At 42.1% G+C, this 20,287-nt stretch overlaps 1 protein-coding gene across 1 annotated transcript in view; it reads right to left on the bottom strand.

Annotated features, from left to right (window-relative positions):
- The window catches only part of ctbp2a (C-terminal binding protein 2a), a 65,402-nt gene extending 45,115 nt beyond the window's left edge, over positions 1-20,287 (bottom strand). Inside the window, exons 1-2 of the mRNA XM_070977315.1 lie at positions 19,967-20,287; positions 380-546 (exon numbers count right to left, since the gene is read on the bottom strand). Coding sequence (XP_070833416.1) covers positions 380-437 — 58 coding nt within the window. The 5' untranslated portion in view covers positions 438-546; positions 19,967-20,287. The remainder of the gene's footprint in view (positions 1-379; positions 547-19,966) is intronic.

The following is a 20,287-nucleotide window of genomic DNA, read 5'->3' as shown; positions in this document are numbered from 1 at the left end:
TTCTCCCTCCTAGACAGCCTTCAAAGCCGAAGTTTGGAGCCTCGGCTGTCCCAAGGGTCCCTTTTGACACACACAAACACACTTATGCAAACGATCCCACTGGCTTTTCACTGAATTTGTAGGAGCAAGCTGAAAAGCTTAAATACTGATGGAAACTTCATTTCCATATAACAGCGGAGGGAAACTTTTTAAATGGCTACAGCATCAACCTATGGAACTAATACACACACTCATAGTTAGACGCACAAAGACACAAGCATCCCACAACCTAAATAATCGATTTCCAGTGACCTGTGATGTGCTGCCAGCATCTCAAATCCACATGTACATAAAAAGCAGAAAGAAGAGAACGAAAGAGGAGTGATGGGTTCTATCTCACCCTCACAGATCCTGTCCAGCCGCTGGCGTTTCACTTTGTGTTTGTCGACCAGAGCCATCCCGTCACAGCTTGAAATGCTCTCTTTTCTTGATTTTTGTATCCACCTCTCCTCCGTAATGTCCCAAATGCTCCAGTCCTCCAGAAGTTAGCTAGCTGATGTTTTGTGCCTGAAATTCAAGAAAGCAGGGACAAAGATTGTGGTTGAAAGCCGGTCTGACAGTGAGGCATAATTTGCAACTCTGAGTTTTATGTTGAGCATTTTTAGTTGTTATATTTTAGGGTTATATATTTACTTTTGTAAGGAAACATGCACTGTACATCAAATGTACTTGTACCAGACTTATCCTGTAGCCAATTTAGACCTGTGGTCCCCTTGGGAGGTCACTATTAAAATATTTTGTACACACAATGATTTACAACAACATACAGTAAACAGGAAATGGCACATTATACCAAATTATGCACAGCAGTACATCATGTAGATCATATAAAAAAAAGTGTTGTGCAAATTTAAAAGAAAGGAAGGAGTGTCCAATAAAAAAACAATAAAATGCAGAGCCAGTGGTTAAGAGTTGGGCAACTTTTAGCTAAATCTTTAATTTGGCTTTAAGGAACTTTATAGACGTGCAACTGTTTTTGTCTGTGGTAGAGTCATTCACTGACTTGTGGCTTCAACAGGAATGCCTTTTAAATTCATGCTCATTAAGAAGCTGAGAAAGTTTGATAACTTTCAGTTACTGCTGCACAAATTAATCAAAATGTCTGATCTTGAAAGTGTATCACAAGAAACACAAGAATTGTCATCTGTTTGTTTCTTTCTCAAAACCTTTGCCAGAACTACTGAATTTCCTTGCAAAATCAGACATTTGCCTTGCAAAGACATATCTCTCCACTAGAGGGAGCCTTGTCTCAGTGGGCCCCATTTATTTAATTTGATGAAGAAATGTCACTTCTGTGACCACAGACCCCAAACTGAGTGGAACACATCTAAGCAGACAAACACAGAGTGAGTGAGTGAGTAAATGAGGCGTTTTACCAATCATTTACGTTCGGTGACTGATGCTCCTCTAAAGAGCAATCTTCTAATTGGTTCCTGCTAAAGCCTGAGGGACACAGCACAGTTTTTGGGGAGAGGCAGGCCGGCAGAGATAGACAGAGGAAGGCACAAGAACGCACAGACACATACACACAAAAGACACACAAGATGACAAGTAGAAATGTAGGCCTGCGCGCGCGCACGCACACGCACACACACACACACACACACACACACACACACACACACACACACACACACACACACACACACACACACACACACACACACACACACAGTAAGGGCAGCAAGTCACACAGAGGAATGTGGGTCAGTTAGTCAGCAGACGGGAGGAGGTTGTATCAGCAGAATGAAGACATAAAAGGGGGATGGTGGGAGGGAGAGGAAAGTACTAGAAAAACATCGTCTGACAGGATGAGTACAGTGTGACACCATCGTCCTCCTACATTTTAACTGCCTCTCTTTCTGCACTTTTGCATTCATAACCCTGCCTGTGTTTCTTTCCACATTCGCCTCTGGGCCCGATCCTAGAGTGCTGCACTTTCTGAGAACGGCTCTCACTTGACTATTTATATGATGATATATTGATATTTGCTCTGTAACTGCAATTATAACAGTTATGTTTTGGTGGGGTGGAGGGCAGGCTAAGCAATATGGCTAAATGATGAATTGATTTTGCATTTTTATTTGGCCAGCTGTCGGGGCATTTTCCCAGCAAGGGGCAGGAGGGGGATGTGGTGCACTGCAGCTAGATGAATTTAAAAGAAACACTACTGTCTGTGCTAAATATCTCCCACATTCGACACACTATGAGCTCCTGTCTTTCTCCGACACTGACAAAAACACTGCATGTCTTTCTTTAACCAAACACATTTCAGCCAGCCTCACGAGTCAGCTGTGCTTCAGCTTCCCTCCTCCACAAGGTAAGCCTTCCTGCCAAAGAGCTGAAGACCCACATGTGGGAGTCAGAGAAGTAATTGAGCAAGAGGGAAAGCAGGAAACAGTCAGTCAGAGGCGGGGGAGTCACACCGCCTTGGCTATGAATAGACTGGAGGAGACATGCATGGGCATCTCTTACTCTGTGCCGCATGAGCAGGAGCTCTATAGGTCATGAGTGCTTCTGGCCATTTAGTCATTATAACCTCTCCTCATATAGACTTCACTGGCAGCTGCCTCAGGGGACAAACAGTAATATAGACTGCTCCAGTGCGCAGGTGCCTGCAAAACTATTTCTCAAAATCATAATGAACAATAACGTGCAGTGGTTATGCAATATCAGGGTGAGAGTAAAATGACAATGCTGTGTAATCCAGTGCAACTGGCTTTTTTAAAGTCACTGGCAATAACTTCAATGAAATCATAAGGTAGGGCTAGGCAACAATCCAATGTTAACATTTGTATTTTCCAACACTTGATGACGCAAGTTATCTGCTGTCACAAGTTATTGTGAAGTTTTTGTTCATTATATTAAACAATGAATAAAAGTGGAGCACAGTAAATTCCATCCATCTGATATTTTATGTTGGATTGGTCACATTGTGCATAGTTTTTGTAGAATTATTTTTAGTAATGAGGTGTGCACCACATAGAATTGAGGTCAACATGTTCAGTATTGATTGATTCACTGATCAAGCGCACTGAATGCTAATTAAAAATAAAATCAATAAAATGTGCTTTTTAGAAATAAAGGGTCTCAGAAAACCTCTACATTCGCTCAGAATCAGACCTACACTCATCTACACCTGGAATCATTTCAAACCACATTTGATCACTTATGCTCTCACTGGTGGTCTCAGCGGATGGGAAGGCAAACCCCGCCGGCGTTGAAGAATGGCCCACTGAGCAGTTGGAGACCTACATTTGACCAAAAACCCAAATCTGTGGTATACATGACTTCATTTCCATAAATTAATTCCAGAGATTTGACTCATGTAAGAAGGAGATCCACTCCGTTTCCTGGGAGAAAAAAAAAAAAAGTCGACTGCACTAAGCGGGTTGAAAAGTCAACAAGTTTGAGAAGAGCTCTCAGCCAGAGGAGTTCCGGAGAGGAAGTACAGTTATCCTGCAGCCCTTAGCACCGTCGCTGCAGGATTGTTACTTAACTAAGTGCTGTTATGCAACTTAACAATAAGGGGATTGACCTGAGAGGAAGAGAAAGAGAGGGGAAAGTCACACACTCTCAAACACACATGCAAACGACGGAAATATACAACTCCAGGGATTGTCTGGCTTGGCGTTGAGAATGCAGGCGCTCTGCTCAACACACGCACACACACACACACACAGCGCTGTGTTACTTGTGTGGTAACACATGGTCGTCATGTTCGCAGGTTCTCTGACAAGTCTGTGAATGTTACCAAGTCAGATTGAGACCAAAGCAACTGTTGTCTGAACTGACCCATGTTGCAAACCCCACAGAAATAATACATTTTTCCCTTGCCTTCAATATATCTGGATTTTGAGGAAAACGTGCATTATAAAAACATATGAAAATCTGACTGTTATGAAGACAAAGACATGTGACATTCAGTACCGTTTCTGCGATACAGCCAATCTGCAAACGTTATTTTGTAATTACATCTTGCCTTTCGACTTGGATGCATTTCACGCGCGGCTGTACTCACGACTGCGACTGCAACTGCAGCATGTCATAATGCCTGAATGAGACCATTTTTAAGGTATGTATACGGTTTGCTGCAGTATCCTATTCAGTGAAATGAACACCCCTTTGTTCCTGCACCACATATACCAGTTAAGCTTGTAATGTCTGGATTTTTAGCCGTCTTGTGCACTGTCACTTCATTGAAGTTGCTACCAAAACATTATACCCAGCACCAACACGGAGGATCTCTGAATGAAGACCTTTAGACTTGACTGTTCACACAGTGGCATGTTTGGGCTGCAGAGGCGTGAAGTTGCCCTATTAAGCTTTGACAAAGGTGTCAGTTTCAACAAATGACTTGAATGCCACTCAAATGTTACTGGCAGAGAGTTGAGTGGTGTTCAAAGTTAAGGGCTTTTGTAAAACTTGAGAAACAGGGCAGATGTATGCCACAGACGTGCTACCACGGCTTCTCTGCCATGTCTGACGGAGATGCAAACAGAAGAAGCATTTTCATCAAAATGCCACAAAAAAATTCTGTGCGGTGCCAGGCGTTACATTACATTGTTGCAGCTGTTGCATCACACAGAGAGGTTATGAATTCATACAGTGCGTCTGTATCTGACACCACGTAGATCAAGAAATTTCACAAGCAGAAAGAGCCAGTTTTTCCTTTTAGAAATATCTCTCTTTTTCAGCTCTTTATGTTACATCTCTTTCACTCGTGTTCATTCTTTTCTACTTCTTGTGTGATGAAAAGTACATGAGCCCAGGAGATCTTGTTTAGGTTGGTAATAGCACAGAAGACAGGGAGGGAGGAAAAAGAAAGCGAAAGAGAGAGAGGTCTTTTTCTGACTGATCTCTCAGAGGAGCCATCTCACCAGATTCAGAAGCCCGTGGGTTTGGCTGAGGGTAAAAAGGCACAGAGTGAAGTCAAGCTAGCTTTGACTTTGTCATAACACGTGTTTGACTGAAATATCTATGGAGGCATTTACTACAAAGGGCAGTTTTCATCTTAACAAAAAAAAGAGCAGAGCGCACTTTTTGACTCTCTTTTTTTAGATCATCAACCGAGCTTCCAGCACTTGACCTCAGTGAACTAGTTTAACTATGTGAATTTGATGACCACCAGTCGAACACACACAAAAGGGCCCGGGGTACGCAAGCATGAGTCTGCGGTCAAACAATGAAGCTGAAGGCAAACCTGGTGCCCTTTAGATAAACTGGAAGTTTTTTGTGAAGTTTCTAAAAAAAAATAGCAATTTCTTCCCTGTGGCAATAATCTAAAAATCTCACTTTGCTTTCTTTTCTGTCTTTTACTTAAATATATTCATTTTAAGTGCAGCCTCGTCTCTGCATGCGACAGCCGTGCAGAGAGTGGAGTAGTAGTTTTTGCGAAGTGCTGCACGTTACGTGAGAAGACTGATCGCACTCTCATGTCTGTACAGTCGATATGAAGGTACAACCAGCATCTGGTTAGCTTAGCTTAGCTTAGCATAAAGGATGGAAATCCCTGCACCTGACCAAGAAATAGTTGACAATTTGTTGTTTTTACACCTCTGTCCTGATGCACATTTAACAAATGAGATAAAGATGTTTAAATACGTGAGTTTTAGAGGTGCTGATGGGTAGATGTTTTCACCTTTAGACAGAGCCGGGCTAGTTGTTTTCCCGAATCCAGTTTTTATGCTAATCTAAGATAACCGGCTGCTGGTTGTAGCTAGAATTAATGTGGTTCAATGGACACTCGCTGCAGTAAAATCTCATTAATGCAGCATGCCACGGGACAGGGATACCTTACAGTCAACATTTTGAGGAAGAATTGTGTAGCAGCTACCTAAAGTGACTGCTTAAGAGTCTATGATTTATGTCCCTGAAAGTGCAAGATAGCAGAAAAAGACGAGGCAGAGAAGGGAAGGTGGTTAAGGTTTCTCTTCTCCCATTAATCGGATAGTTGGGGCTCCGAGGGGCACGTAAAGCTGTCGCTCAGACTGCTGATTTACACCTTCCTCCTCCCTGCCAGCCTCTTTCTTCCCCCAACCCTCCCTGTCTAAATACACCAGTTACTGACAATTACAGCTCTCCTCTTTCTACCTCTCCATCATAATCACTATCCTCCAACTCTGTCAGTGCATCTGGGCCTCTCCATGTATCCCTTTACATCTTTTTGCATGTCCTGTCAGCCTCTGGCAGATAGCGTCCTTTTCATTCCCCATTTCTCCTTTACGTCGCCTTTTCTCTGAACCATTTTCCCATCCTCCCCCTTCCATCCCCCTCCCTCCTCCTCTCACATTCTCGCCATCTTTGTCTCAACTCTAAACGAAATGAGACTGCAGCGGTACTAACTGCTGACTTGGGCTAATGCACAATTTTGTAATAATGCCTATTCGTTTAAGTCACCCTGGAAACACATAATGGTGACATTATTGTGCTCGGCAGCCTGTTAGCCTAACCCACTGAGGCTTTCGCCGTGGCCTGCATTCCTCCTCTCTCCAGCTCCTTATATCTAATGAACTAAAACAAAGTCTAGCACAAATCTCCACTGGGATAATTGGCAATTTATTTTTTCACAACATCACTACAAAACACAGACCACTGACGACTTTGAATAATCCAGAATCCACGTCGGAATTGAATAAAAGGGATTGTAAACATGTCTCTAAATATTAAGCTGGTATTTTTCCTTCTTTACCCGATAAGACTAGATACTGACCGCATAGTTACTTATCTCCACTCACAGAACACACATGCAAGTAAAAGCGCACACACACACACACACACACACACACACACACACACACACACACACACACACACACACACACACACACACACACACACACACACACACACACACACACACACACACACACACACACACACACACACACACACACACACACAAGCAATCACACCATAGCTTGTGGTACTGAAGTTGACAGGTGAAAGGTTGTGTCAAAGATGCTTTTACTGTGGTGATAAATCTATCTTTTCCATTTTCCTGTTGACATTCAACATGACAAGAATGACCTCAGACCTTTTCTCTGAGGGACAAAAAGCCGCACTGAGCGCTGAACCACAGACCTTACATGTAGTAACAATAGACTTAGGAGAATTGGACCAGCTTCTCATCAAGGTGGATGAGACCAAACTCCTTAGCAATGAGAGCTGGAAATGATAAAGCAAGAAAATTAAGGACAATTTATTACGATGCTCACTGCTAAGCAGGATGCAGACTCGGTTGGCTCTTGATATGTTGTCATGGACACTGCATGGCAGCAAAAAAGAGCAAACACAAGGTGATGTCTGATTGCCTATTCCCTTGTACTAATCTTTAAAACCGAGGGCCCATTTACTAACAAACCTTTATCGTGATGTAGAGGCTCAGGGTGCTTTCACACATAAGTATAAACAAACTGTGGTGCATTTGCCCCTTTGGTTTGTTGGTTTAGGCTGTCAATCAAGAGCCAATTGCTGGAAGATGTTTGGATATTTAGTCATTTTAGACATGTTTTAAGCAAAAATACCAATTATTTTCTGTTCTCCAGTTTTGGACCGTTGGGACAGACAAAATCAGACATTTAGAGAACACAAAAAAGACCACAACTAAACAGCAACAACGCATTTTTTTCCCCTGTCTTTCTAAACCTAAAATGACCTGAAATATGCAGGTAAAACTGTGTTAAATGTTCGATGTCAATGCTTTCTCCAAAGGGTAAAGACGAGTGTCTATTCAAAATGGCAAATTCTAACTGAATTTTTAGAAAATCTGTAACTGAAAACGCATGTGAATGCTGGTTTCCATCCACTGCCGTGATGTGATATTTGTATGTTTCAAGATTTTTTTTCCACTCAGGTTTTTTCATTATGTACAAATTGAAAACGTGCATGAAAACAGGTGGATGGAAACACACCTAATGGCTCAGCCAGCGAAAACCAAATTTTGCTTAAGATCATGCGCTGTTCAGAAAGTCTTGCCAACGATACATTGTAGTCTACAGTCTGTGTGAAACTGTAAGTCAGCTTGTGTCTTTGCCATCTCTCCGTGTCTTTCTCAGCTCTTTAGCACCTTTCCATTCCTCAACTAACAGCTCATTAACACAAGATGAGAGCAAAAAGCAGACACCTTACCATTTAGCACAAGTCTAAACAATTTAGTTCCATTTACTCAAAATATCTAACCACATGCTGACTGATTTCTTACACCTCTCTAGAGTGAAATGTTTAAAACCATTTAGCTGTAACATGATTGAAACCCCAAGGAAAGAGCATAGACGAGCGACAAAAATGCAATTATATTTTAGGGCTATGGAATAATTATGCATCGGGGAGATGGAACTTCAAATTCTTGCCTCAAAAAAAAAAAAGATTGTGTTGGAAGAGGGCCAATCTCTTTAAAAACTCCCTCAACCAGTGGCTGACTGAAGAATGAAGATGCCACAGTCCCATTTCAGGAGTAAATTTAGGATTTTCAAGGAAGCACCAAGCATGACTAACGAGGAGAGACTATAAAAACAACCGCTTCTGGGTCTAAAGAGCAAAGTGAGGATTCTTGAAGGCAAACATATAAGGAGAAGGAGGAGAGATCACCACAAACACCTTCTTTTCCATGTCATCGTGATCACTGTCAACGTTTTACAGCTAAATCTATTTGAATATTTCAAGTCAGGTACAACATTACTGAGAAAATTTAGTCTCCATGTAATACAGAATTGTAAATCATATCTCTGAAATCCCCTCAGAATAGTTTTAGTCTAATTAGATACACTTGTACATTTTTTGTGTGTTGAGGTTGGCATGTGCCAGTTTTAATGGTTGAACTTGATGATCTTTTCCAACCAATTAAACTGAGCACCTGATGCATATGCAACAACTGCAAAAGCAATTAAGCTGCAAATTAACTGTAGAGATGAGTACACAACGTGAGTGCAAACGTTCATATTCTGAGTGAGTTTTGGTTCACAATGTCACATTTCTAGAGGAGGTAAATCATGATAGAGAAATGTGATCCTCACTATAAGAGCTTCTTTAACCCTTGTATCCTTAATTTATCACGCTACTATAACGTCAAATCTGATCTTTGTCATGTAAATCATTTACAAAACATCTCTTTGACTTTATTATGTTTTAAACAGCCCCAATTTTTACAGCAGATCAATCTACTAACCAGGTTCAGAGTTGTTGCTTATGCTTGTGCAATGGAATAATGGATTATTCAATAATCTTTCACTTTTCATAAAGAATGGCAGCATCTTAGTTTTAAAACATAAGCTAGTAATTAATCATTAATGGGGGATTTCATGTGAAACATACAGACAACTTAAAAGTCTCAAACATGCATTATTTATGGAAGGACAGTGTGTACTTCCAAGTTCAGGCCTAAATGAACGGTTTGATACTCAGCTTGTCTCATTGTTTAGTCTAATGCTGTCTACTTAGAGGTCTTGGCATATGCGGAATAAATTCCAAGGTGTGAGGTCCACCTGGAGGGCTCTTGGTAGCATTTTAAAATGTTAAATACAGGATTGCCAATACTACAACTGATGTTTAGTACTGAAACCAATGGTATTTGGTATTTTGCCAGTATAATTTGAGGAATGTAAGAAATCTTTTTATTTTTATAAAAAAAAAAAAACATGCCAAACAAGAGCTTCGCACCAATAAAATATGGAAAATAAGGAAATATTTGATCAAGGAAAAAGCAAACACCAAGGATCTCGCAAAGCATTTCATGAAAACTTGTCATTATTTGACAGCTTCAATTTTGAAGGTTTTAGGCCTTGATACACAGACTTACTAGTGTCTGTGGTTAACTAAACCATTGGCTAAACTGTACCAAACAGGTGAGCACGGCTCAGCTAGCATAAACTCATATTCATCAGTCTACTGGCAGACATTTCTAACACATATGGCGATTACAAGAACAAAAAAAATGAAACCTTTGGAAACATCTTGGAGTGTGCTATCAAGGTTCAGGGGCTTCAATGGTGTGAGCCATCTGGGCTGCTAGAAGGAGCCACTGTGCTCTGATTGCACACAGGTTCAGTAGTAATCTGCTCAACACTACAAAGCATAAACATCATGTCAGGTTCTTTAACAGCAAACTACGCATGAGGTAAGAAGACTGTAAGTTAGCTGAGTAACTGGGGTTAAGGAAAGGTCAAGCTTGCCCCAGAGGCCGACTCCCCATGAGCTGAATGCCACTGACCTAGATTAATTCCAACCAGAGCAGCGCCAGGACTATTAAACACACCCCGGTTTCCTGTATCCTGCCTTTCTGTCTGTGTGTGAAATGATTCCATCTGTCAGTCTCAGCTGGGCTGTGAGAACACCGCTGAACGCTGCTGCCCACACACACAGACACATATATACAGACGGACACCAAAAAACACAGACGTGTCGGCTGGGAACTGGGGCCAAGGTGGGTGTCTGGCTGCATCCAGCCTCCAGGGAGGGGGTTCTGAAAAACTCTACTCAGCATGAAAGGCTGGAAGATTGGGGAGCGAGATAGCGACTGTGGTCACGGCGATGTGCATCAGCAAGCCATCTTTAAGAAACTGCGTTCCTTTGCGAGGCTTTATAATTTCAGCAATAAAAACTAACTGCACAGAACATTTTCTGTCAGTGTGCAACCTGAAAAAACCTCCTTTCACTGACAGCAGGTTTTGTCTCTCTACTCCACCTCTGATGAGTACCATGCTTCTAGTAGTCTTTTCAGCCTCCTTATTGAATTAACAGCTTGCTTATCATGAGGCCAATTCATCATTGCATACATGTGTGCATGCGTGTCTATGACTGTGTCTAGGTATATGTGTGTTCGCCTGCTTTTATGAATATGTACTTGTGTATTAGGCATGCTTCCATGACCAAGGACAGCAGCTGGTATTCAATAGATATCAAACAGAAGAAACACAGAATAACACAGGAAAGAATACCCAGCACACTCCTCAGCCACCTGTGACCAAGAGCACACGGAGATGAAACTGAAGGGAAAAAAAGAGACAAGATAAGGGCAGAGACGGATTAAAGGCACAACTGATATTCACAGGAAAATAAGGGAATGAGACTTTAGCAGGAGAAAAAAAAGGAGAGAGGAGAAAGGTCAGGGATGAGGTTTAACAAAGGGAGAAAAGACATGGACAAATGGGTACAAAGTGGAACAAAATGCTGTTCTTTGAGTTATTTGAACTATTTCAGGAGTTCAGACTTCCTCTGAGGCTGAAAGGACCGGAAAACATATAGCCTCGTTTCAAGTTGATCATCATTTCAGCTTATTGTGTACAGGGAAATGAAAACATTCTTCTCATGGCAGATTCAAGCCAAGATCAAAACAAGGAAAAATGGTAGAAAACACTACACAATAAAATTAATGGTACATTGAATTCATACAGCATTTCCCTTTTAACAACTAATATATACATACATAAATACAAAATATATATATGTGTGTGTGTGTGTGTGTGTGTGTGTGTGTGTGTGTGTGTGTGTGTGTGTGTGTGTGTGCATATCTTTCCTGCATTGACTGCATGTCTGAATGGCGTTATAGAACTTCTCACTTTCTTCATATTCCAATTTGGCTATGCTGCTTTTTAAACAGCGAGTTCAGTATGGCTGTGGGTAAAACATAGACCTCATGCATCAGCAAAATCCCTGACAAGGCAATACCAATGAACTGTGGCTCTGTTATCGTACTAATGCACTCCCCTCTCCCCTGATGGCACAAAACTTCATTATTGGAAAAATGTTCACCTTAGGTCAAAAGATGTTGGAAGCTATAAATAAAAAGCAGCACGCACTTTTAGTCTTGGAACAAAATCCTGTTCGCTAAATGTTGCATATTTACTATAGAGAGTAGAGTCTGCTTGATATGTCAGATATGTAGTAGAAAGAATAAAACGATTGCAGCATACACATGCATTATGTCTTTAAATAGCATGTGCTAAAGCTGTCTGAAAACCCCAGGGACACCTATTTCTAACCTCACACAGAGTCCCGAGGGGAGTATTCTCAGAGGACTGAGTAGGAGGGACTGAGAGTCTGTGGCTTCTCTCTGGCTCAGTGAAACATTAACCCACAGTAAATCCTTTTTGTTCAGGATCAGGAATCAAACATCTCCATACGGGTGAAAATCAAACATGTCTTTGTGCGAACAAGCTGACGAGTTAAAAAGCCAACCATCCCACTGAGCTTCACAGCAGCCGGGAATCAAAGAATTAGCCTCAGGCTCACCAAACATTGGTAATATCCATATTCATAATGGAGATAGCTGGAGTGATAAGACTCCATCACTCAGCTCCGCCACTCACTTTGTCAACACTTCCGTGACTGCAAGCAACGAGTAGATAATATGGCGCTTTTCACCCCAGATGAGTGATGAGAAGCAGGATGACAGCTTAGCCTGTCTAGCTCTCTGTACAGCAACAAGTAGGTAAATGCTTTTGTGTGACATTGTGCAAGCATGTGTGAGTGTGTATGAGCGCTTATGCTCTGTGGCAGCGGACATACTGATGTCCACTGCTCATTCATATCAATGGGAAGTGCAGTCTCTCACTTAACAGTGTGGTTTAGGAGTCAAATGGTTTCATGGACATCTGCCAGATTTCCCTGTTTGGACTCCTGCCAGTATTTATGTGGGTAAAGAGGCTGTTGGATGCATGAAAGCGTGGTATGTAGACAGATTTAACCTCGACTGCAAGGATAAACTTAAGTCATTAAAAATGATCTTACTGGCCTAAGGGCTTGGAAAAACTAGCATTAAAAACAGCACAATTTCACAGCAAAAATAATTCACTGTGACTTAAACGACATGATCAGTGGGTTAGTTCATGGGGGCAAAGTAAATCCACAAATGCTTTCTGCGTCGAGTTCAACTTTGGGCAAACAAATTCATAGAGGTAAGTCTTGACAGTGCTGACTTCTGTAGAAATAGTAAGCTGAAGTCTAAAATCAAAGTCTAAAAAAAGGCTATGTAGCTTATTAGCTGTGTTTAATTCAACCCCTTCTACAAACTGCTCTGTGCTGACAGTTAGCAACCTTAAGCTCAGAGAACATTTATTCCCCTCAAACAACTCTCTTTATTGAATGAAATTATGTACAATACTGGAAACAAAATGCCAACAAGCAGTAAACCATTGGAGGAACTATTGTCACCGACTGGCACTAGCATGTTACAGTGGTTGTTAGCTCAGCAGATGCAGCAGTTTATGAACGACCCCTGTAAGCTGTCACAATGCCGCCAAGCTTCTTGAACGCAGTATTTCACAATGAGACATAGATGAATTTTGCTGTGCCACTTTCTGGTGTGACCAGGCCTTTAATGGTCTGAAATTCATGTCATGCAGTAGTGACATCATAAGAAATCAACCGGGACCTTGGCGTGTCATCCCACCTCCTTAAACCCATCATTCATGTGACGCTCCACTATCAAATAAAACAATCAACTATCAACTATGGGTTGAAATGGTATAAAATAAGAATGACTGTGATACTTTTTATGCAGAGCTTACCACACCTATGTTTTAAGTAAAATGTGGGACAGGCTCAAATTAAATACAAATTCTTATCTAATGACATCATCAATTGTCCTGTGTCCACACAATGAGAGCAAGCAGGACTATGAGACCAAATACTCCACAAACAGGTCAAAGTCCAGGCAGATCTGTGGCACTTGTGGTCGGCTACTGCTAACAAAACAGCTCATAATAAACCAAGGACCCGACCCCTCACTACAGGGCTGCACAGCCAGAACCCCAGGGGCCCCGTCTTAGACAAGCAGCCCTACTCCACCACACAGCATCAGCAAGCTTGTAAAACAAGCTGTTAAACTTTATCTGCATCATAACCATTGCAATAATACGCCACAGATGCCAGAATTTCACAAACCGATTTCCCTCAGGGTTTTTCTGACTATAAGCCTATTCTTTGTGCCTATTTGTTGAGATAATCTCCATGCTGGCACAAAAAAGAAAGTGATCATTTCTGAAAAAAACTTCAGACTCTACATAATCAGTTAATAAAATGAGCTGATGCACCTTCCACAGCTATTAGAAGTAGCACTCAGACAGTGTGCCTGCACACTGAAAGTGTACGTACTGCACTACTCCAGATTGAAACATCCTATTAGCTTGCACATTCACAGAGCCATTAGCATTTAAATATGCAGGAGCTGTGCTCCTTTCAAAATGCCATTTTTACTCTGCTGCAAGGAGAGTTCTCCAGTTGTCATAAACAACTTTTTTTTTTCTTTATTCAAGGACCTTTTCAAATGTCAGGGCCAATCAAACACAACACGACAGGTCTCTGGGTGGAAAAAAAAATACAGCTCAGAGGGCAGAGAAGAAGAGCCGACTTATCATGCATATTCATGTAGTTGGAAGGTTCAATGACTGCTGTCTCTGAGAATTGTGAGCAGTGGCAAAACGGTTTGTATGGCAAGAGACAGCTGAAAAAAGTAAGCTTTTTTTTAACTCTTTTCTCCCCCTCACCATTTCCAAATGTCAATGTCATAGAACCACAATGGACAAGGCTCTGTGTGCCCAGAAGTGACTCCCAAAACCCCAACCCCAACTCTTTTTTCTCTTTCTCTCCGTCAGCAAATTTGGGCAGAAAAGTTTTCTCTGCGAAGTGGTGCTCAGCAGAATGGCAAACAAACAGAGCCACCTCTCCACTGGCCAGCGCCCACTTCAGCATTTTAGACATCTCTTTCAGTTTACAGCTTGCCTAACATCAGCAGGATGGATCCTCCTGACACAAGTCTATGTCAGCTTGGCTGGAATAGGGGCTCTGCCGAGACACAATGGAATCCTTCCTCCTCCTTCCTCCTCCTCCTTCTCCTCCTCCTCCTCCTCCTCATGCCACCTCCCCCCTGAGACGCTGAGACAGGAGAGAGCGAGCAGGAAGGAAGGAACAAAAAAAAAGGAGGAAATAAAGCACAATACATATGCCTGTACTTTCAGTCTGCATGTGTGTGTGTGTGTGTGTGTGTGTGTGTGTGTGTGTGTGTGTGTGTGTGTGTGTGTGTGTGTGTGTGTAATCCTCTTCAGTAAACTTCACCAGCTTGGACAGACAGAGCTGCACACCCCACTGGTATCTTACTCTCTATCTGTTTCTGTCTTTCTCTCTCCTTCACTTCCTGCCTCTCTTCATTAGTCTCCATCTCTCCTCTCTGGCTCCAGCAAGGCACAGTCATCCAGGAGGACATTATTAGCTGTCAGCATTAACAAGCAGCGTAGCAGCAACAGCAGCAGCAGCAGCAGCAGCAGAGTCGGTTTCATAACAATGCTCACAGAAAGCCCTTCTCTGGCCCAGCGAGAGGAGCAGGCAGTCAGGACAGCCTGCTGCGTGCAGATGGTGCTTTGTCTCTGCTAGTTCCTGCAAAAGTGACACGCAGACACAAACGCGAGCACACATGTACATGCACACATAGTTGGAAGACGGTGCCACTATTCATTCCTAATCCTCTGTGGTTTGCATGAAAGTTAATGGCAGCGCTGGCTATGCCAAGCGAAGGAGGGGAGGTGAGTGGGAGAAGATCAACTCTTTTTTTTTTTCCTGCTGGCAAACACACACACACTTTTCCATGTTAGAAAGACAGTGTATTACATCCCTTTTAGATCTTGAAACTGTGCTCCTTCATCTATCCTCATCTCATCCCTCCTGCACGCGCGCGCGCGCGCGCACGCACGCACGCACGCACGCACACACACACACACACACACACAATCTATCTATCTCTGGCATAATGTCCATGCATGCAGTTGAGCGCAATTAAGACTTCTTTGGACAAAAATGGCAAGTCATTAAGGAGGAGCAGGGACTCCAAGTGTGATGGTTTACGCCAGGTGGGAGGCTATTAGACAGCCAAGTGGTGTGAGCAAACTCTCATGGCCATAAATACAGGGAACAGTAAACATCCTCCACTGTTCCCCCACGGCTGCTCAAGCACTTTGCTCCAATCATATAATGAGTTAATAATTTAGAGAAATGCTCATTTATGCATCCACAACATACCATAGCCACACTCACTTTACTTTAGGCTGAAGTCATTTAAATGATTTGCCTTGTTCATGGCAGACCTTTTAGCACAGGTCTTACTAATAATATCAAGAGTGACTCCATTCTATACATGCATCCCTAGAGACATGTCAAAATGTCCTCCATGTAAAGACAACAGTATTCTCATTAACAAGTAACACAACCTTTACTGTACTTTTTGTTCTTCCATCTGAACAAAAACACTAGCAAAATGTGATGTTTGATCGATTAATCATTTGATAAAAACAACAGAAATATTCACTGGTTTCAAACTTTTAAATATTTTCTGCTTTACTCTGTCTTATATCGTTATACCTATCTTTTTGTTTTAGATGCTGTAGAAAGAAAACAAGCAATGAGAAGATGGCTTTTGGAACTTTTGGCATTTTATACTATTTTCTGGCAAAAGTCAAACTGATTAATCAAACAATATGGGATCAATTCTGAAATTCATCATTATTTCTGCCCTTGTAATATAAGTTTTATTTTCGAAAGATGAAAGATCTTGAAGAATTAAGATCAAAGCCTGCTCTTCGTTTTCTGCACAAGCTGCAAGACTGCATCAACAAGACTCCAGCCACTAAACACTTTTTAAATTGAACATTAAACATTTATACATTCAGGTACATGGAAAGCAGGTAAATGATGCAGCAGTGGCCACACACAATAGACACAAGAATGAAAATCTAATGCAAATAACCACCCACTTTGGATATTATATTTCATATTTGGCAACAATGTGTGGATGTAATTCAGCAGTTTTATGTTTGATTGTCTCAATTAAAAACCCTGGACTATAATTTGCTTGTTTTCTGGCCATTATGCCAGCTGAACTGGGAATGACTATTAAATACATTATTTTGGATTGGCAAAGCTTACAAACAAGCTTGTAGGATGCCAATGTGGCAGAAGCAAGCTGCAGAGAAGCTGTGAGAGTATGAAAACTGACTTTGGCTGCACTTAAGAGCAAACAACTGAGGATCTATCTCATTCTCCATACTGTATGTATTATATCACTGGCAGACAAGAGTGCATACACGCGCGGGCACGCACGCACACACACACGCACACAAAACACAGAGGGATTCAGAGCGTCCTGTATCTTTTGAGTACACTGTGCAAACAGGCCTTATCAGTGTAGAGAATCAGACACCTGCTGCTGTCTGGTGCAGTCCACATCCACTCTCCCAAAACTATCCTTCAAAACCACACACAAAAACAACTGACTCAGAAGCAACTGAGACACAACAGAGCGTGTTAGAACAAGCAAGAAACAGGTGCTGAAAATTCGAGGAGTGCACCAATTACACTAAACACACAGAAGATTTTTAAGTGTCTGTTCTTTGAGACAAAACTATTACGAGCCGGCATGACATGCAGTACAACCGTGTCTCAAAGACTAACTGAAGCACAACTGTTGCCTAATGCTGCTCAAGTACACAGTTCTCAATTTGTGAAGTGCACTACTTCACAGCACGATCTTTGTTTTCAACATCAAAGCCTTAATACGATCTTAAGTCTCAGATGTCTAAAGATCTGTGTGACAGAAATTCAGCAGGACTCTTTGAAACAAAGAGCAATGTTTCACATTCTAACATTCTATCAAGAAACTATGAAACTTTCAAAAGCTAATCTGGCTCGTGGGCTATAGTTGAATGAATGTCTTTTCTTTAAACAAAACCCTAACACAAAGAAAGGCAAACACTAAGATTTACTCAGTAAAAGATGATTTGCAGGCGCGTCAAAAGGCCTGTGGTACAGATTCTAAATCTTCCTTGCTCTGCAGTGACATCAGGCTGTGCATTTTCAGCGTCTTGCAGATGGCACAGTGTAATTTCACACCCATTACCTCCTTCCACAATGCATAGCACAATCACATGACAGTAAAATCCTCTCAAACCAACTCCTATGGGAACTTTTAGAAGCCGTTAGTGGCTTGGCCATTATGTGAATTCTCAGAGGAGTTCACAAGAGCTATTTCAGCAACGTCCAAATTACTGTGTTAAAGTGGAGTATTAGGCTCTGAGAATATGATTAACCAATTGTAATTACTTTGCTTCCATGACTTCAAAACAGGCAGCTAATGCACGATTCAGATTTTTTATTTATTTTTTTTGCTTCTAGTTGTTCCTCTTTATAAAGTAATCATGTCAACAAAAAAGGACAAGGCAGCAATGCAAGATGGTAGTCTCACAGAATATAACCACATAACCACATTCTCTGTCCAAAGAAAACCACATGCCAAATGAGCGAGTGGTGAGCAAAGTGAGAGACAGCACCTGTGTTTTCATCATCTCTTCCTGCATCGGTGCACTTGCTCCCCAGCTTGTCTCTCCACTATCCAGCGTGTTATAATACAGCAGAAACACACAAATGAGTCCCTACACAAGCATGTTGTACAGCAGATCAGCCATGTACAACAGTGCTCTGTACAAGCACAAATCATGTTCGTAATCACAGCACACTGACTCCACCAGTCACCGGGGAATATCTGTGGAGGCAAATGAGACTCCTGATTTCCAATACAAACACATGCACGCACACATGCATCAATGCTGATAGCTACCATCAAGCACAAGCCATGTGCATGATACTGTATCATAAATATTTAAGAGTTGGTTTTTCACTTTCTTGGCATTTTCCTCCACGGCGATAAATCAAAAGGCCTGATAGGAGCTGCCATGTACATTTTGATGCCGCCTGTGATGCGTTTGCCTTGGGAGGTCAGCTTTCATATCTGAACACATGCAGGCCACAAAGACGTGAGGAGAAGTTAAACCCCCAGCGGAGACGAAGGCGGCGGATTTGGGGAGGTGAACAGGGAAGGTGGAGATGCAGGTGGGACTGAAAGAGCTGGGGAAAAGGAAATCCCACTAAGCAATGACAACATATGAAGTACTGTATCTGCTGCATCATCAGCAACTGATGCCTTTTTGGGGTGAAGACGCTACATAATCTCTGAGTCAAAGCAGACCCTTTGAGATGATCAGATATTCTAATATATGTGGAGTTTCAAACGCAAACATTCGCCTCTGGAAGGGTGTGGGCCATGGTCTGCATGCCATTCACAAAGGCCTTTTCTCTGCGGGCAGGCTCCACTTTAAGTTCCCCTGCCTGTTGTGACAATGCCCACGGGGGGAGAGCAGATGTCCGTTGCCAGCAGCACATCTGCATACAGCCTCAATCCCCACCCCTTCTCTGACCAGACAATGGAGCTGCCCTCCTCCTCCTCCACTTGAAGCTTTCCTCCACTGGAGCCTCCAAATGCAGTAAAAAAAAAAAAAAAAAAAAAAAAAAAAAAAGGAGGAAGAAGAGGGAGAGTGGATAGAGTTGCTTTGGAGAACCACTACTGCCCGGTCAGCCTGTCCACACTGAGAAATGGACGGATTAACCTCCTGTTTCGACATGTGCAGGTGCTCATATGAAGGCCTGATTGGGTCCCTAATTAAGCACTCATTAATTAGTAGGCTACAGACGACAAGTTCAAACTGGATTTGTTTGGTTACACACATGCTAGCAAGACATGTCGCAACTGCACAGAAACACACTTGTACCAAACTTTTGATCCAACTCTGTCAGTACGTCTCAAAATTCTCCATGATTTCAAATGGAACCCTGAAATATTCACAGGAATTCACTCGTAATTGATCGCACTTGGATCTTTAATATGTTCATCTTTTAACTGCCCAGCTCATTAGGAACTTGGTAAAGCCAATTCCCTCATCTCTATGAAGTGAGTATCGCCTCATGTCTAATCCCACCCTCCCTTGTCCCTCCTTGCTGATGGCGCAGGGACACATGGACAGCGACGCGAGTATATCTTTTTAAAACTATACCCCGGTGGAACACACACTGAAATATTTCACACCACCTTTGCAATAATCTTGAATCCTACCTCGACTGGATGTTTACTGAGAGTTCAAACGTCGGCTCCAGAAATAGCATCGCTGGCTACGCATTGCAAATTCGCTTGTTATCTCGGATTTAGATAATGATCCACCTTTAGATGACATAAAAACTTAATCCTGAACGCAACGGGACAATCTCCGGCGCTGGGAAACGGTGCCTGCTGTCGTTTTTTACGGGGGGAAGTAGCCTCGGCTGTCGGTGTGCCTGGTTATCCTGCTGTTTACTTATACGCTTCATAAACACTCCTATTCTTTTCCTCCTGCCAGAATTGAGAGGTGTGTATCAGTTTGCTTTTCCTTTTTTTCTC

This window comes from Chaetodon trifascialis, chromosome 13, assembly GCF_039877785.1.
Source record: "Chaetodon trifascialis isolate fChaTrf1 chromosome 13, fChaTrf1.hap1, whole genome shotgun sequence".
Classification (NCBI taxonomy): domain Eukaryota; kingdom Metazoa; phylum Chordata; class Actinopteri; order Chaetodontiformes; family Chaetodontidae; genus Chaetodon; species Chaetodon trifascialis.
The sequence above is the reverse complement of the archived record's forward strand: the minus strand, read 5'-3'. Positions and strand labels throughout refer to the sequence as shown.